A 21,366-nucleotide genomic window follows, 5' to 3' on the forward strand; every position below is an offset into this window, starting at 1 on the left:
GCGGCAATTATTGACGTTAGAATTTATTAGTTTCACTTTCGTCGTATAAAACAAAACGAAAACCAAAAAATGGAAGTTTAAATTGACTAATAAAAGCCATTGCATTCTTGATTTCATATCATATACGGAGTAATATATTACGGAGTATTAGCTCACTTAATCTTAATCTTAATTAATTATTGTGTGAGTGTGTGTGTCTTGAAATTTCTGCAAAAAGTGGAAACAATTATTTAGCAATGTACATATATCTTGGCTTATTTTTATTTATTAATGAAAATTTTTCCTTAAATGCATTATATACAGACACCTTAAAAAGTTTCATATTTAAAATACATTTGTGACATAAATAACAATGGACTCGGACCTGTTGATTTTGTTAACAAAAATCAAACACCATGGTTACTAAAAAAAAAAATTATTGTTGACGTTTAATGCGATTTCAGGTACTGCTCGGAGATATGGGAACTGGGAAAACAAGCATGGTCTTAAGATTTGTCAAAGGCCAATTTTATGACCATCAGGTTTGCATTTATCATCCCTTTTTATTAGTTTACAATGAATAACTAGAGATGGCAATATGAACGGGTCAAATGGGTCGGGTAAGGGTAACATGGCAAATGAGTCAAATTGAAAAAAGGGCTAATTTATTTGAAGCTGTGTTGACCCAAACACTTATTTGTTCAATATTTTTATTTTTATAGTAATATAGTAATTCATCCAGATGTTTTGTATATTATGCTTTTAAATAGGCTTTGTGCAACTTTCAAACCATTTGACCCAAATCGGCCCGTTCATAAGTAAATGGGTCCGATCTGCCACTTCTGGCACTATTATTATAATGATTATAGTTGCTAATGATGTTGGAGTGTGGAGACATTTAAACAAAACTGGAAAAAGTGCTACTAAAAACTGTTTAAACACGGATTTTGCACGGATTTTGTAGATTTCGGTAAGCGTGAAACAGAGCAAAAGCAGAGCAAACGAGGGTGCGCGGCAATGGTGCGCGGCGCGCACAACCAGCGCGCACAAGGGTTTAAATTTGGAAACCTTCTGTTCGAAGTTTGAGCGAGCGAACTGAGCGCACCATTAAGTGTGAGCTGAGCGCACGTTGGCTGGCAGCAAGCTGGCAACTTTTTCACATGGGATCCGAACATGTTTGGTCTACCTTTCACTTTAGGTGCAAAGTGGGATACTTTACACCTAAAATTATGGTTGTGATCATGCCATTGATGGGTGTAAAGATTAACTAGTTGGTTAGTATGATGATCACTTGGCCACATGAAGATTCCTTGTAGTTTCTTAAGTGTTCTTGTTCTCCTATAAATTGAGCTCATTATATCTCATTGTAACACACCACAAAATTACTGAAATACATTCTCTAGTTGGTCCGTGGACTAAAGCAATCACAACGATTGCATATAACCACGTTATCTCTTGTGTCGATTTACATTTTCGCATTTATATTCTTTCGTTCATTAAGTGGGTGAGTGATCGAGTCCTAATATCCTAACAACTGGTATCTAGAGCACAAGGTTTCGTTAAGGGAACAATGGCGGAAGACGGGAAGTTTAGAATCGACCGATTCGATGGGTGTAACATCCCGTTTCCTCGTACATGGTATAAAGGTGCGCATTTTTCCTTGTAAACGTTCAATATTAACCGTGAACGATTGTTTATAGTTTAAATCTTGAAAATGTGGAAAAATGGTTGATCAGGCCCTTCATCGCGTTTTGGGTGTACCCATCGCGTCTGGGTGTGTCGCGAAACGCGACAGGGTGTTTTGAAACGCGACGACATTAAATCCCAGCTCCTGACCCACTTATCGCGTTTGAGTGTGCTTGGTCGCGTCCTGGTACCGTGGACCGCGACAGAGTGTCGCGAAATGTGACGTTCGTCGTTGTTTTACTTTTTTTACCCAAATTAAATGGAATCTTTGGGGGTATGTTGGTCTTTTCCCTTATGGCCGATTTTGGGGAGTCTAAAACTGGTTCAACCTTATCCCATCCTCATTTATCACTTTCTCATCTACCTAAATTAAATCTAGAGAGAGAGTTGAGGTTTTAGAGTGAGAGAGCTCACTTTGGTGAAGAAGAAAGCCAAATATCGCCCGAACCCAAGCTTTAAAGTTGTTCCCTACGTCACTAGCTACGTTGTGGTTGTATTGGTAAGTCTTAACTCTATGTTTTGAGTTTTAATTGGGTTATGGCTAGGGTTGTGTTTACTTTAGACTTGTATGACCTGTTTGAAGGTTAAATGGGTGAATTTGGGTTATATTGATGAAAGGAAACCCTAATAGCTATAATCTAGGGTTTGGTCTTATGAATTGAAGTTGTAAGTGTTAGATGGTGTTGTTAGTCACTACTACACTTGTAAATTGATGAAAGAATTGTTAATGGGCTAAGTTTGACTAAAATTGTAAGTCTAAGTGTTAAAATGGGTCAAACGTGTAACTCTAACGACCCGTCCTAATCCATCCGGACGAATACATTACAATTGATTACATCGCGAGGTACTTGACCTCTATATGATACATTTTACAAACATTGCATTCGTTTTTAAAAGACAAACTTTCATTTCATCGAAAGTTGACGGCATGCATACTATTTCATAATATATCCAACTATAATTGACTTGATAATAATCTTGATGAATTCGACGACTCGAATGCAACGTCTTTTGAAATATGTCATGAATGACTCCAAGTAATGTCTCTAATATAAGCAAATGCACAGCGGAAGATTTCTTTCATACCTGAGAATAAACATGCTTTCAAGTGTCAACCAAAAGGTTGGTGAGTTCATTAGTTTATCATAAATATTCATTTCCATCATTTTAAAAGACCACAAGATTTTCATTTCTCATAAATATACGTCCCATGCATAGAGACAAAAATATCATTCATATGAATTGAACATGTAGTGACCCAAACTTTTCCATGTTTATATATATATTAAATGAAATTGTTATTTACATGATTAAGTGTTTCCAACATGTTAAGCAATCAAACTTGTTAAGACTTGATTAATTGAAATAGGTTTCATATAGACAATTGACCACCCATGTTGGCCGGTGATTCACGAACGTTAAAACTTGTAAAAACTATACGATGACATATATATGGTTATATATATAGTTAACATAATTTTATTATAAGTATGTATCTCATTAGGTATTTTAACAATGAGTTATATACATAAAAATGAGACTATTAATTTAAGAAACTCGAAAACGATATATATAACGATTATCGTTATAACAACGTCTTACTAGGTACATATGAATCATATTAAGATATTGATACACTTGGTTAATTATGTTAAATGATAAGTAAATATATTATTAAATGTATTAACAATGAAATACATATGTAAAAATAAGACTACTAACTTAATGATTTCGAAACCAGACATATATGTAACGATTATCGTTGTAACGACATTTAACTGTATATATATCATACTAAGATATATTATATATCATAATATCATGATAATATAACAATTTATCATCTCATTTGTTATAATAAACAATGGGTTAACAACATTCAGCAAGATCGTTAACCTAAAGGTTTCAAAACAACATTTACATGTAACGACTAACGATGACTTAACGACTCAGTTAAAATGTATATACATGTAGTGTTTTAATATGTATTCATACACTTTTGAAAGACTTCAATACACTTATCAAAATACTTCTACTTAACAAAAATGCTTACAATTAGATCCTCGTTCAGTTTCATCAACAATTCTACTCGTATGCACCCGTATTCGTACTCGTACAATACACAGCTTTTAGATGTATGTACTATTGGTATATACACTCCAATGATCAGCTCTTATCAGCCCATGTGAGTCACCTAACACATGTGAGAACCATCATTTGGCAACTAGCATGAAATATCTCATAAAATTACAAAAATATGAGTAATCATTCATGACTTATTTACATGAAAACAAAATTACATATCCTTTATATCTAATCCATACACCAACGACCAAAAACACCTACAAACACTTTCATTCTTCAATTTTCTTCATCTAATTGATCTCTCTCAAGTTCTATCTTCAAGTTCTAAGTGTTCTTCATAAATTCCAAAAGTTCTAGTTTCATAAAATTAAGAATACTTCCAAGATTGCAAGTTTACTTCCAAGTTTTCTAAATCCATTCCAAGTAATCATCCAAGATCAAGAAACCTTTGTTACTTACAGTAGGTTATCTTTCTAATACAAGGTAATAATCATATTCAAACTTTAATTCAATTTCTATAACTATAACAATCTTATTTCGAGTGGAAATCTTACTTGAAATTGTTTTCGTGTCATGATTCTGCTTCAAGAACTTTCAAGCCATTCAAGGATCCTTTGAAGCTAGATCTATTTTTCTCATTTCCAGTAGGTTTATCCAAGGAACTTGAGGTAGTAATGATGTTCATAACATCATTCGATTCATACATATAAAGCTATCTTATTCGAAGGTTTAAACTTGTAATCACTAGAACATAGTTTAGTATTCGCAAATAAAAGTTAATCCTTCTAACTTGACATTTAAAATCAACTAAACACATGTTCTATATCTATATGATATGCTAACGTAATGATTTAAAACCTGGAAACACGAAAAACACCGTAAAACCGGATTTACGTCGTCGTAGTAACACCGCGGGCTGTTTTCGGTTAGTTAATTAAAAACTATGATAAACTTTGATTTAAAAGTTGTTATTCTAGGAAAATGATTTTTATTATGAACATGAAACTATATCCAAAAATTATGGTTAAACTCAAAGTGGAAGTATGTTTTCTAAAATGGTCATCTAGACGTCGTTCTTTCGACTGAAATGACTACCTTTACAAAAACGACTTGTAACTTATTTTTATGACTATAAACCTATAATTTTTCTGTTTAGATTCATAAAATAGAGTTCAATATGAAACCATAGCAATTTGATTCACTCAAAACGGATTTAAAATGAAGAAGTTATGGGTAAAACAAGATTGGATAATTTTTCTCATTTTAGCTACGTGAAAATTGGTAACAAATCTATTCCAACCATAACTTAATCAACTTGTATTGTATATTATGTAATCTTGAGATACCATAGACACGTATACAATGTTTCGACCTATCATGTCGACACATCTATATATATTTCGGAACAACCATAGACACTCTATATGTGAATGTTGGAGTTAGCTATACAGGGTTGAGGTTGATTCCAAAATATATATTGTTTGAGTTGTGATCAATACTGAGATACGTATACACTGGGTCGTGGATTGATTCAAGATAATATTTATCGATTTATTTCTGTACATCTAACTGTGGACAACTAGTTGTAGGTTACTAACGAGGACAGCTGACTTAATAAGCTTAAAACATCAAAATATATTAAAAGTGTTGTAAATATATTTTGAACATACTTTGATATATATGTATATATTGTTATAGGTTCGTGAATCAACCAGTGGCCAAGTCTTACTTCCCGACGAAGTAAAAATCTGTGAAAGTGAGTTATAGTTCCACTTTTAAAATCTAATATTTTTGGGATGAGAATAAATGCAGGTTTTATAAATAATTTACAAAATAGACACAAGTACGTGAAACTAAATAATTTACAAAATAGACACAAGGTCCCTTTTTATTAAGTCTGGTAATCTAAGAATTAGGGAACAGACACCCTAATTGACGTGAATCCTAAAGATAGATCTATTGGGCATAACAAACCCCATCCAAAGTACCGGATGCTTTAGTACTTCGAAATTTATATCATATCCGAAGGGTGTCCTGGAATGATGGGGATATTCTTATATATGCATCTTGTTAATGTCGGTTACCAGGTGTTCACCATATGAATGATTTTTATCTCTATGTATGGGATGTGTATTGAAATATGAAATCTTGTGGTCTATTGTTACGATTTGATATATATAGGTTAAGCCTATAACTCACCAACATTTTTGTTGACGTTTAACGCATGTTTATTCTCAGGTGAATACTAAGAGCTTCCGCTGTTGCATACTAAAATAAGGACAAGATTTGGAGTCCATGTTTGTATGATATTGTGTAAAAACTACATTCAAGAAACTGATTTCGATGTAACATATTTGTATTGTAAACCATTATGTAATGGTCGTGTGTAAACAGGATATTTTAGATTATCATTATTTGATAATCTACGTAAAGCTTTTTAAACCTTTATTTATGAAATAAAGGTTATGGTTTGTTTTAAAAATGAATGCAGTCTTTGAAAAACGTCTCATATAGAGGTCAAAACCTCGCAACGAAATCAATTAATATGTAACGTTTTTCATCAATAAGAACGGGACATTTCAGTTGGTATCAGAGCGTTGGTCTTAGAGAACCAGAAAAATTTGCATTAGTGTGTCTTATCGAGTTTGTTAGGATGCATTAGTGAGTCTGAACTTCGACCGTGTTTTCTTTAAAAATGATTGCTTAACATTTTTGTTGGAAACTATATATTATTAACATGTAAATATTATGTGATATATTAATCTCTTAACGCGGTTGATATTATGTGATAGATGTTTACCTCTAGAACAAGTCCCATTGACTCACCTAATAATAATGAAGAGTCAAAGGTAAATTGGAATAATTCGTGGACTGATTCACAAGTTCCCGAAGAGGAACCGGAAGAAGAGTCGGAACCGGAAGAAGAATCAGAACCGGAAGAAGAATCGGAACCGGAAGAAGAAATAGAACCAGTGGGGGAAATAATAAAACGGTTAAGTAGAAGAAAATCCTCAACCAACCGACCAAAGTTAATTATGGTCAATGGTGTTTCCGCCAAGGAAGCAAAGTATTGGGAGGATTACCAATTCTCCGATGAATCGGATCCCGACAAGAAATCCGATGATGTTATAGAAATTACCCCAACACAATTTAATAAGGCAAAAGAGAACAATAAGGGAAAGGGCATAAAAATAGAGAAATTTGATTCCAAACCCGATGAACTTTATATGTATCATCAACACCCGTATTTCTTAAGTTGTGACAATAACCCGGGAACCTCTAAACCACCAGGTTTTTCTAAACCAATGTGGAAAATGACGGATCGTATTAGGGGAACATCATATATCCCTAGAAACTTGTCAAAACGAACCAAAACCGAAGAAGAAGAAACGAGCGAGTCGGAATAAGATAGTTGTATTCGTGTGGTGTAATATAGTGTGCTGATGCTTTATGATATATGTAAAAATTGCTTGTATTAATAAGTATTTTTTTATGAATCTAACTCTTGTCTATTTTACAGTATAAAAACACAAAATGGATAGACAACCCAATATTTTAAGAGACCTACCCGGAGACATGATTGATGAAATCCTGTCTAGAGTCGGTCAGAATTCCTCGGCACAACTATTTAAGGTGAGATCAGTTTGTAGGACATTCGAAGAACGTTCCAAGAATTCCTTGGTTTATAAAAGGCTTTCGTTCGAAAGATGGGGGATATCACATTGGGAAATCCATAAGTTACGTTGTGTTTACTTTGACGCATATATTGCGGGGAACCCAAATGCTATTTTACGCAACGGGTTAAGAAATTATTTTGACTTAATATATCCGAATATAGGACTTCGTGATTTAGAAAAAGCGGCTAACATGCAACATAAAGAAGCATGTTATGCTTACGGCTTAGTAATGTTCGCTTCCCACCAAAGTGAGAACAAGAACATCGGGCTACAACTATTAAACAAAACGTTCCCACAAGTGACGGAGTCGGTAATTGGGGTAGGAAATGAGGTTTTTAGGTTATTACGAGACTGTTGGTCATTACGTAACCCTCGTCCCTTTGACGACGTTACAACACGCTGTCTTATCAACGGCCATAACGGTTATGTTCCACAAGACCAAGGATGGGACGTAGTCCTAGTAAAACCAGAATGCATGACTTGTTTCTGGACGTATGAATTACGTGTCTTTATTGCCTTTGCTGAACGACTTGTGTACTAGCTAGAATTATCTTCACAACTATCTTGTATCAAAGTTATTGTGTGCTATATTTCATGCTTTATGTAAAATAAGCGGTATTGTAAGTTTGTAAAATATTGTATAAAAGTTTGAACGCGAAATATTATTATAATCAGTTTTTCATATAGAATTGTAGTAGTTGAATTGTATATTAGCTACTAAGTATGAACTTAACGGGTAGGTACTAGCCGAATTTAAACTTATAAAACGCTAATATGAAGAAAAAGCTTTTATAAATGAGTTCATATTATGCTACGAAATACTATTAACTACTCTTAATATTCTGTATGATTAACTTGTTCCATTTGACTATTTTGAAGGAAATGGCACCGACTACTCGACACACCGTGAATATGAATGAAGAGGAATTCCGTACTTTTCTAGCTTCAAACATAGCCGCAGTACAGGCTGCGCTACATACCAACAATAACCTTGGATCTAGTAGTACAGGAAATTGTGTAGGATGCACCTACAAAGAATTCACTGCCTGCAAACCTTTGGAATTTGATGGAACCGAAGGACCGATCGGATTGAAACGGTGGACCGAGAAGGTCGAATCGGTGTTTGCCATAAGTAAGTGTACTGAAGAGGACAAAGTGAAGTACGCTACGCATACCTTCACAGGTTCTACGTTAACATGGTGGAATACCTATCTAGAGCAAGTGGGACAAGACGATGCGTACGCACTACCGTGGTCAGCATTCAAGCACTTGATGAACGAGAAGTACCGTCCCAGAACCGAGGTCAATAAGCTCAAGACAGAACTTAGAGGGTTACGAACCCAAGGATTTGATATTACCACGTACGAAAGACGATTCACAGAATTGTGCCTATTGTGTCCGGGAGCATTCGAAGATGAGGAAGAGAAGATCGACGCGTTTGTGAAAGGATTACCGGAAAGAATCCAAGAAGATATAAGTTCACACGAGCCCGCCTCTATACAACAGGCATGTAGAATGGCTCACAAACTAGTGAACCAGATTGAGGAAAGAATTAAAGAACAGACGGCTGAAGAGGCCAATGTGAAGCAAGTCAAAAGAAAGTGGGAGGAAAACGGTGATAAGAATCACCAATACAACAACAACAGCAATTACAATAATAATCGCAACAATTATCCCAACAATCGCAACATCAATCGCAACTATAACAAATGGCCCGACAACAACAACAACAACAACAACAGCAGCAACTACAACAATCATCCCAACAACAATAACAACCGCAACAACAACAACAATCAGAAGCAGCTATGCCAAAGGTGTGAAAAGTATCACTCGGGGTTCTGCACCAAATTTTGCAACAAGTGTAAAAGAAATGGTCATAGCGCGGCGAAGTGTGAGGTCTACGGACCAGGGGTTAACAAAACGAAAGGAACAAATGGTGTCGGAACGAGTAATGGCAGAGCTAGTAGTGTCGGAGCAAGTTATGCCAATGTAGTTTGTTATAAATGTGGAAAACCGGGCCACATTATTAGAAATTGCCCGAACCAGGAGAACACGAATGGACAAGGCCGCGAAAGAGTTTTCAATATTAATGCGGCAGAGGCACAGGAAGACCCGGAGCTTTTTACGGGTACGTTTCTTATTGACAATAAATCTGCTTACGTTTTATTTGATTCGGGTGCGGATAGAAGCTATATGAGTAGAGATTTTTGTGCTAAATTAAGTTGTCCATTGACGCCATTGGATAGTAAATTTTTACTCGAATTAGCAAACGGTAAATTAATTTCAGCAGATAATATATGCCGAAATCGAGAAATTAAACTGGGTAGCGAAATATTTAAGATTGATTTGATACCAGTAGAGTTAGGGAGTTTTGATGTAATAGTTGGCATGGACTGGCTGAAGAAGGTGAAAGCAGAGATCGTATGTTATAAAAATGTAATTCGCATTGTACGAGAAGAAGGAGAACCCTTAATGGTGTACGGAGAAAAGGGCAACATGAAGCTACATCTTATTAGTAATTTGAAGGCACAAAAACTAATAAGAAAAGGTTGCTATGCTGTTCTAGCACACGTCGAGAAAGTACAAACTGAAGAAAAGAGCATCAATGATGTTCCTGTCGCAAAAGAATTTCCCGATGTATTTTCGAAAGAATTACCGGGACTACCTCCACATCGATCTGTTGAATTTCAAATAGATCTTGTACCAGGAGCTGCACCAATAGCTCGTGCTCCTTATAGACTCGCACCCAGCGAGATGAAAGAACTGCAAAGCCAACTGCAAGAACTATTAGAACGTGGTTTCATTCGACAAAGCACATCACCATGGGGAGCTCCTGTTTTGTTTGTCAAGAAGAAGGATGGTACATTTAGGTTGTGTATTGACTACAGAGAGTTGAACAAACTTACCATCAAAAACCGTTATCCACTGCCGAGAATTGACGATTTATTTGATCAACTACAAGGCTCGTCGGTTTATTCGAAGATCGATTTACGTTCTGGATATCATCAAATGCGAGTAAAGGAGGATGATATTCCAAAAACTGCTTTTAGGACGCGTTATGGTCATTACGAGTTTATGGTTATGCCGTTTGGATTGACTAACGCACCAGCTGTGTTCATGGACCTTATGAACCGAGTGTGTGGGCCATATCTTGACAAGTTTGTCATTGTTTTCATCGATGACATACTTATTTACTCAAAGAATGATCAAGAGCACGAAGAACATTTGAGAAAAGTGCTAGAAGTATTGAGGAAAAAAAAACTGTACGCTAAGTTTTCAAAGTGTGCATTTTGGTTGGAAGAAGTTCAATTCCTCGGTCACATAGTGAACAGAGAAGGTATCCAGGTGGACCCGGCAAAGATCGAAATCGTTAAAAAGTGGGAAACCCCAAAAACTCCGAAGCATATACGTCAATTTTTAGGATTGGCTGGTTACTACAGAAGATTCATCCAAGATTTCTCCAAAATAGCAAAACCCCTGACTGCATTAACGCATAAAGGGAAGAAATTTGAATGGAAGGATGAACAAGAGAAGGCGTTTCAATTATTGAAGAAAAAGTTAACTACGGCACCTATATTGTCATTGCCTGAAGGGAATGATGATTTTGTGATTTATTGTGATGCATCAAAGCAAGGTCTCGGTTGTGTATTAATGCAACGGACGAAGGTGATTGCTTATGCGTCTAGACAATTGAAGATTCACGAGCAAAATTATACGACGCATGATCTGGAATTAGGCGCGGTTGTTTTTGCATTAAAGACTTGGAGGCACTACTTATATGGGGTCAAAAGTACTATATATACCGACCACAAAAGTCTTCAACACATATTTAATCAGAAACAACTGAATATGAGGCAGCGTAGGTGGATTGAATTGTTGAATGATTACGACTTTGAGATTCGTTACCACCCGGGGAAGGCAAATGTGGTAGCTGACGCCTTGAGCAGAAAGGACAGAGAACCCATTCGAGTAAAATCTATGAATATAATGATTCACACTAACCTTAGTACTCAAATAAAGGAGGCGCAACAAGGAGTTTTAAAAGAGGGAAATTTAAAGGATGAAATACCCAAAGGATCGGAGAAGCATCTTAATATTCGGGAAGACGGAACCCGGTATAGGGCTGAAAGAATTTGGGTACCAAAATTTGGAGATATGAGAAAAATGGTACTTAGAGAAGCTCATAAAACCAGATACTCAATACATCCTGGAACAGGGAAGATGTACAAGGATCTTAAGAAACATTTTTGGTGGCCAGGTATGAAAGCCGATATTGCTAAATATGTAGGAGAATGTTTGACGTGTTCTAAGGTCAAAGCTGAACATCAGAAACCATCAGGTCTACTACAACAACCTGAAATTCCGGAATGGAAATGGGAAAACATTACCATGGATTTCATTACTAAATTGCCAAGGACTGCAAGTGGTTATGATACTATTTGGGTAATAGTTGATCGTCTCACCAAGTCAGCACACTTCCTGCCAATAAGAGAAGATGATAAGATGGAGAAGTTAGCACGACTGTATTTGAAGGAAGTCGTCTCCAGACATGGAATACCAATCTCTATTATCTTTGATAGGGATGACAGATTTATTTCAAGATTCTGGCAGACATTACAGCAAGCATTGGGAACTCGTCTAGACATGAGTACTGCCTATCATCCACAAACTGATGGGCAGAGCGAAAGGACGATACAAACGCTTGAAGACATGCTACGAGCTTGTGTTATTGATTTCGGAAAAAGTTGGGATCGACATCTACCGTTAGCAGAATTTTCCTACAACAACAGCTACCATTCAAGCATTGAGATGGCGCCGTTTGAAGCACTTTATGGTAGAAAGTTCAGGTCTCCGATTTGTTGGAGTGAAGTGCGGGATAGACAGATTACGAGTCCGGAGATAATACAAGAAACTACCGAGAAAATCATCCAAATTCAACAAAGATTGAAAACCGCCCAGAGTCGACAAAAGAGCTACGCGGACAGTAAAAGAAAAGATATAGAGTTTGAAATTGGAGAAATGGTCATGCTTAAGGTTTCACCTTGGAAAGGCGTTGTTCGATTTGGTAAACGGGGGAAACTAAATCCAAGGTACATTGGACCATTCAAGATTATAGATCGTGTCGGACCAGTAGCTTACCAACTGGAGCTACCTCAACAACTCGCGGCTGTACATAACACTTTCCACGTCTCAAATTTGAAGAAATGTTTTACTAAAGAAGATCTCACAATGCCGTTGGACGAAATCTAAATCAATGAAAAACTTCAATTCATTGAAGAACCCGTCGAAATAATGGATCGTGAGGTTAAGAGAATTAAACAAAACAAGATACCGATTGTTAAGGTTTGATGGAATGCTCGTAGAGGACCCGAGTTCACCTGGGAGCGTGAAGATCAGATGAAGAAGAAATACCTGCATTTGTTTCCAGAAGATACGTCAACACCTCCAACTGCTTAAAATTTCGGGACGAAATTTATTTAACGGGTAGGTACTGTAGTGACCCGAACTTTTCCATGTTTATATATATATACATATATTAAATGAAATTGTTATTTACATGATTAAATGTTTCCAACATGTTAAGCAATCAAACTTGTTAAGACTTGATTAATTGAAATAGGTTTCATATAGACAATTGACCACCCATGTTGACCGGTGATTCACGAACGTTAAAACTTGTAAAAACTATACGATAAAATATATATGGTTATATATATAGTTAACATGATTTTATTATAAGTATGTATCTCATTAGGTATTTTAACAATGAGTTATATACATAAAAATGAGACTATTAATTTAAGAAACTCGAAAACGATATATATAACGATTATCGTTATAACAACATCTTACTAGGTACATATGAATCATATTAAGATATTGATACACTTGGTTAATTATGTTAAATAATAAGTAAATATATTATTAAGTGTATTAACAATGAAATACATATGTAAAAATAAGACTACTAACTTAATGATTTCGAAACGAGACATATATGTAACGATTATCGTTGTAACGACATTTAACTGTATATATATCATACTAAGATATATTATATATCATAATATCATGATAATATAACAATTTAACATCTCATTTGTTATAATAAACAATGGGTTAACAACATTCAACAATATCGTTAACCTAAAGGTTTCAAAACAACATTTACATGTAACGACTAACGATGACTTAACGACTCAGTTAAAATGTATATACATGTAGTGTTTTAATATGTATTCATACACTTTTGAAAGACTTCAAGACACTTATCAAAATACTTCTACTTAACAAAAATGCTTACAATTACATCCTCGTTCAGTTTCATCAACAATTCTACTCGTATGCACCTGTATTCGTACTCGTACAATACACAGCTTTTAGATGTATGTACTATTGGTATATACACTCCAATGATCAGCTCTTATCAGCCCATGTGAGTCACCTAACACATATGGGAACCATCATTTGGCAACTAGCATGAAATATCTCATAAAATTACAAAAATATGAGTAATCATTCATGACTTATTTACATGAAAACAAAATTACGTATCCTTTATATCTAATCCATACACCAACGACCAAAAAAACCTACAAACACTTTCATTCTTCAATTTTATTCATCTAATTGATCTCTCTCAAGTTCTATCTTCAAGTTCTAAGTGTTCTTCATAAATTCCAAAAGTTCTAGTTTCATAAAATTAAGAATACTTTCAAGATTGCAAGTTTACTTCCAAGTTTTCTAAATCCATTCCAAGTAATCATCCAAGATCAAGAAACCTTTGTTACTTACAGTAAGTTATCTTTCTAATACAAGGTAATAATTATATTCAAACTTTAATTCAATTTCTATAACTATAACAATCTTATTTCGAGTGAAAATCTTACTTGAAATTGTTTTCGTGTCATGATTCTGCTTCAAGAACTTTCAAGCCATCCAAGGATCCTTTGAAGCTAGATCTATTTTTCTCATTTCCAGTAGGTTTATCCAAGGAACTTGAGGTAGTAATTATGTTCATAACATCATTCGATTCATACATATAAAGCTATCTTATTCGAAGGTTTAAACTTTTAATCACTAGAACATAGTTTAGTTAATTCTAAACTTGTTCGCAAATAAAAGTTAATCCTTCTAACTTGACTTTTAAAATAAACTAAACACATGTTATATATCTATATGATATGCTAACTTAATTCTTTAAAACCTAGAAACATGAAAAACACCGTAAAACCGGATTTACGCCGTCGTAGTAACACCGCGGGCTGTTTTGGGTTAGTTAATTAAAAACTATGATAAACTATGATTTAAAAGTTGTTATTCTGGGAAAATGATTTTTATTATGAACATGAAACTATATCCAAAAATTATGATTAAACTCAAAGTGGAAGTATGTTTTCTAAAATGGTCATCTAGACGTCGTTCTTTCGACTGAAATGACTACCTTTACAAAAACAACTTGTAACTTATTTTTCCGACTATAAACCTATACTTTTTCTATTTATATTCATAAAATAGAGTTCAATATGAAACCATAGAAATTTGATTCACTCAAAACGGATTTAAAATGAAGAACTTATGGGTAAAACAAGATTGGATAATTTTTCTCATTTTAGCTACGTGAAAATTGGTAACAAATCTATTCCAACCATAACTTAATCAACTTGTATTGTATATTATGTAATCTTGAGATACCATAGACAAGTATACAATGTTTCGACCTATCATGTCGACACATCTATATATATTTCGGAACAACCATAGACACTCTATATGTGAATGTTGGAGTTAGCTATACATGGTTGAGGTTGATTCCAAAATATATATAGTTTGAGTTATGATCAATACTGAGATACGTATACACTGGGTCGTGGATTGATTCAAGATAATATTTATCGATTTATTTCTGTACATCTAACTGTGGACAACTAGTTGTAGGTTACTAACGAGGACAGCTGACTTAATAAGCTTAAAACATCAAAATATATTAAAAGTGTTGTAAATATATTTTGAACATACTTTGATATGTATGTATATATTGTTATAGGTTCGTGAATCAACCAGTGGCCAAGTCTTACTTCCCGATGAAGTAAAAATCTGTGAAAGTGAGTTATAGTCCCACTTTTAAAATCTAATATTTTTGGGATGAGAATACATGCAGGTTTTATAAATGATTTACAAAATAGACACAAGTACGTGAAACTACATTCTATGGTTGAATTATCGAAATCGAATATGCCCCTTTTTATTAAGTCTGGTAATCTAAGAATTGGGGAACAGACACCCTAATTGACGCGAATCCTAAAGATAGATCTATTGGGCCTAACAAACCCCATCCAAAGTACCGGATGCTTTAGTACTTCGAAATTTATATCATATCCGAAGGGTGTCCCGGAATGATGGGGATATTCTTATATATGCATCTTGTTAATGTCGGTTACCAGGTGTTCACCATATGAATGATTTTTATCTCTATGTATGGGATGTGTATTGAAATATGAAATCTTGTGGTCTATTGTTACGATTTGATATATATAGGTTAAACCTATAACTCACCAACATTTTTGTTGACGTTTAAAGCATGTTTATTCTCAGGTGAATACTAAGAGCTTCCGCTGTTGCATACTAAAATAAGGACAAGATTTGGAGTCCATGTTTGTATGATATTGTGTAAAAACTGCATTCAAGAAACTGATTTCGATGTAACATATTTGTATTGTAAACCATTATGTAATGGTCGTGTGTAAACAGGATATTTTAGATTATCATTATTTGATAATCTACGTAAAGGTTTTTAAACCTTTATTTATGAAATAAAGGTTATGGTTTGTTTTAAAAATGAATGCAGTCTTTGAAAAACGTCTCATATAGAGGTCAAAACCTCGCAACGAAATCAATTAATATGGAACGTTTTTAATCAATAAGAACGGGACATTTCAGAACACCTGGTAACCGACATTCACAATATGCATATAAGAATATCCCCATCATTCCGGGATCCTCCTTCGGACATGATATAAATTTCGAAGTACTAAAGCATCCGGTACTTTGGATGGGGCTTGTTGGGCACGATAGATCTATCTTTAGAGTTCGCGTCAATTAGGGTGTCTGTTCCCTAATTCTTAGATTACCAGACTTAATAAAAAGGGCATATTCAATTTCGATCATTTAACCATATAATGTAGTTTTGATTACTTATGTCTATTTCGTAAGAACATTTATAAAAAAAGCGCATGTATTCTCAGCCCAAAAATATAAAGGGTAAAAAGGCGAATGAAAACTCACCATACTGTATTTTGTAGTAAAAATACATATAACGTCATTGAACAAGTACAGGGTTGGCCTCAGATTCACGAACCTATATCATTTGTATATATATATTAAAATATATAATCGTAACTGAATCAATTTGTTTATTATATCTTAATTTGTATATTATGTATATTTAATTTGTGTATATATTCAGAAATGGTTAATATTTATATAGTTATATTGATATATCTATATTTATATACATACTTGTTGGATGTTAATTTTTTTTTTAAATTGATAGTTTGTTATTTATAAGTATTTATATAAATAATATTAGTGGGTTAGATGTATATAGCTATGTGAAATTTTTAATATAATTATAGTATATGTAATAAGTATATTTTATGTACAAAATATCTATTTGCTTAAAAAGGTAGTCTTTGATATTAATAATGATAATATTAATAATCATAATAATACTTATATTGATAATAATATTAGTAATAACAATAATAATAATTATTATTATAATTGTAACAAAGGTTATAATAATAATAATAATAATAATAATAATAATAATAATAATAATAATAATAATAATAATAATAATAATAATAATTTGGTAGTTGTAATGATATTAAAATAACAATTTTTAGTAAAAAATAATAATTTTAGTTATGATAATAACACATATTTACATGATAATAATAATAATAATAATAATAATAATAATAATAATAATAATAATAATAATAATAATAATAATAATAATAATAATAATAATAATAATAATGATAAAATGATAATTTAGCTAACAATGTTATTTTTTACTAAAATGATCATTTTAATTAATAATAATACTTCCTAACAATTGTATGATAATAATAATAACAATCATAATCAATATAATAATAATAAAAATACATATTTTAGTAATAATAATAATGGTAATAATGATAATACTAGTAATAATGACTAATAATAATAATATATTGATATTGATATTGAAAAATACCTCCAAAAGCTTTTCCAAAAAAAATATGCTCTGAACTGGGATCGAACCCACGACGTCCCACTAACCCGAAACACTCTCCACTATTTCTCTGCACATTACCATCTTGGCCTAACCCCATATTTAATTACTTTATCCTATTTCTTCATCATTTTATCATCTTTTATCATATCATTATTATCACATCAGTGATCTATATATCATTCATATCATTATCATTGTTACCTAATCATTATTATCATCATAATCTAATCATAAATCTTATATCACCCTCGTCCTCATTAAACATCATCATCATCTCTTCTCACCATAAAATCATCCATGACACCATTTGTAATCGTAATCCCACCATAACTTCATAATCATCTTTCATGTTCTCGGTCCAACAAAGGTATATGGGCTAATTATGAAACCGAGATATGGCAGCCCAATACGCAGTTTATCAAACCTAATTAAATATCATGGCCCGTTATAGAAATTAAAGGCCTGCGGCCCAAATTCCATTCAATGATTTCGGTAATAATTTTCTAGACGTTTGCAAAATAATAAAAAAAAACATTGCTAGCACATGGAAATGGAACACCTTGGTCCACAATTCTTTACTCAGCAAGTGGGGAGAAGAATAAAACCATTTGATGGTAATGATTATGTTTAACGAGCTGTATCATGGAAACAAATTTGAGCACTAACTTGATTACTTATCATTTCTATATCTCTTCATCACCATCAAAAGAGAAAAAGTATATATATATATATATATATATACACCGATGGTAGTGATTATCGACGGTTTGAAACAGAAGAATAGGAGGTGGTCTCGATGGTGTTCGGATAAGTAGCAAAACAGAAACTGTAGCATGTTTGGTGGTTTTCAATTTAAGAGAGAGAGAGAGAGATGAGAGAGAAATAGATAGATAGAAGTGACGGGATTAAGTAGCAGGTGGTTATCGACTGTTGTGGTGTTTCTAGGCTTACGGATGGTTGCAAAAGAAATATGAAGAAAACGCAAGAATCACACATGGTGGTGTCAATTGTAAAGGTTGTGGTCACGAACTACAACAAGAAGGTGGTGCTCGTGGTGATAGAATATGGCGAATGATGATCATGAAGAAGGTGTTTTGTTCAAGAAGGTGGTGGCGTGTTATTCTAAAAAGATAGTGATGGTGATGATGATTATCCAACAACAGAAGAACCGAGGTAACATCATGGACCGGAAGATTTCGAATAGTTCAATAAATAAGAAAATGATGATGGTTTGTTGTTTAATTTGATGAAGGTAATGATATCGATGATTGGTGATATGGTTGATATCGTGGTTGATGGTGGATGTTTGTAGTCATGGGTGGTGATGGAAAACGAAGAAGATGGTGATGTTGTAGAGATCATAGGGGTTGTGGTGGTAATGGGTTGAGGAGGGTGATCGTGGTGGCGAGCAGGAGTAGCAACCCCAAAATGGATTTTCATATCTCTGTATGTGATATATGCATATGTATATATTTAGAAGATATGTAGATAGGATAAGATGGTTAAGAAATAGATAAAATGATGAAGTGGGTTTGGTTTGACAAGGATAGAAAGAAAGGATAGAAACCGTTTCCAATTGCATAAATATATATATATTCCAAATCTATCTATCAATATGTGCATAAATAGAGAGAGCTGTAAAGTTCACCAACCAACACAGTACTCAACTACACATAATTCAACATACTTAATAGTAAAATATAATAATAATAACGATCAGAGAGTGGCAAGGGAATCAAACATCAAACCAAAACTTAATTTCTCAATTAAGTACAGTGCAATCGATAACTGATTTGTAAAATATAATATAATAATTATTATAATATAATTTAAATATACAACGTATAATTCGATAGCCGTCGTTTACTATTTCATTTACGGACTGAAATTCATGTTCCTTTGATCATTAGTGGCGGATAAAAAGTCATCTGAAAAATCTCATATTATTAAATTAACTATATTTATTTATTTTTTTCATTATGGTATAAAATTTAATCATTAATTTATTAAATAAAAATCACATTAACTGTCCCTCTCAATTCTGGGTAAAATATAAAAAGTGTTAAAATTTCATAACTAAATTTGAAATACATTTTTAGTAAGCCTAAAATTTATAGAACTCATTTTCGTACCACCGTTTATTTTAAAATTACATAAGTTTGAATTTAATTTGCTTAATATCAATCAGGACAACAAATGAGTATTACAATTATTAATATTTATTTTTGATATACATTATTTATATATAGAGATATATTTTAAATAATAATTATTATAATATCTTATTTTTATTTTATTAATTTTTAATAACAACAACATATAATACTTCAAATTATATTTCGAATTATTATTTATATATACATATACACATATCTATTTACAATTCATTGTTCGTGAATCGTTGAGAGCAGTCGAAGGTCAATTGAATATATGAACATCGTTTCAAAATTTTCTAGACTCAACAGTACATACTATGCTTATCGTATCGAAATCATATAAAGATTAAGTTTAAATTTAGTAGGAAATTCCCGGGTCATCACAGTACCTACCCGTTAAAGAAATTTCGTCCTGAAATTTGAGTGGGATCATCATGGCTGACAATAAGTATGTTTTCATGACGCATACGAGTTAGAAATTAGAGTTTTATCATCATTGGGTAATATGGATAAAATAATTTGATTACGCGAAGAGTATAAGTGAAGCTATCACAAAAGAGTGAAATGAGGAAATAATGTTTCGTCATATCCTTTGACGTAGATATGATTGATTTTTCAAGTTCAAGAGATTTGGAGAAAATCTTTGTAATAAGATTTGATTCTTCGGAAATTAAGGGAATTAGGATCCGTTTTAAATGCGATCATCTGTTTTGATTTCTTTGTCGGATATTTTACTATAAATCTACCCCCTTCGTTTTCTTACAACTCACACCTTTTTATTCTTTCGCCTCAATTCATATTTTAAAGCATTCATCCATATGCTTCATCCAGTTCTACTTCTTGATATATTCCTCACTTTCATATCTGTCATTCTTCTTTTTCACGTACCGCCGGAAGAATCTATTTATTTTTACTATACTCTTGGGTTTATAGTGTTTCTAATTCTTCCTTGTCTTTACATTACCATATGCATCGATATATACGGTTTATAGTTTCTGGGCTGTTGTTGGGTTTTATATCTTCCCTTATATTTCGATGTCCCTGCTTCGGTTTTCTTTAATCATTGTCATCCACAGTTAATGCTCTCTTTTATTTGCTGCGATTTATACTTCAATTTTCTGTTTCGGAGCTTTGTCCTTTTGTTTCTTCTTCTTGCGATTAAGCACCGCTTGTAATGGTCCAGAATTTGCAGATATAAATTTTGAAATGAACATTGTTAATGTTCTAAGAAGGAAATGGTAATGGTACGATCTTGATTTGTTAAATTACAAGAATACCCTGGAAAAAACCGAATCATCAAGAAATATTTTCTTGATATTTTAGAGATTAAATAGAATACAAGAGTCGTGTAACATGGCCCATATTGACGTTATAATCTGTGAATCATCACGTTCCATTTTAGAAACTCAGTATGAACTACTATAATATAATCACGTTAATCAAGTGTCATTATATTATACTAACTCATGCATCAATTCCCAACACTACTTCA

The 21,366-nt window shown here is 33.2% G+C and overlaps 1 protein-coding gene across 1 annotated transcript in view; it reads left to right on the top strand.

Moving 5' to 3' along the window:
* Positions 1 to 280: 280 nt before the first annotated feature.
* LOC139843140 (ras-related protein Rab5-like) overlaps positions 281 to 21,366 on the top strand; it is a 225,445-nt gene continuing 204,359 nt past the window's right edge. Inside the window, exon 1 of the mRNA XM_071833211.1 lies at positions 281 to 521. Coding sequence (XP_071689312.1) covers positions 432 to 521 — 90 coding nt within the window. The 5' untranslated portion in view covers positions 281 to 431. The remainder of the gene's footprint in view (positions 522 to 21,366) is intronic.

This window comes from Rutidosis leptorrhynchoides, chromosome 4 (assembly GCF_046630445.1).
Source record: "Rutidosis leptorrhynchoides isolate AG116_Rl617_1_P2 chromosome 4, CSIRO_AGI_Rlap_v1, whole genome shotgun sequence".
NCBI lineage: Eukaryota > Viridiplantae > Streptophyta > Magnoliopsida > Asterales > Asteraceae > Rutidosis > Rutidosis leptorrhynchoides.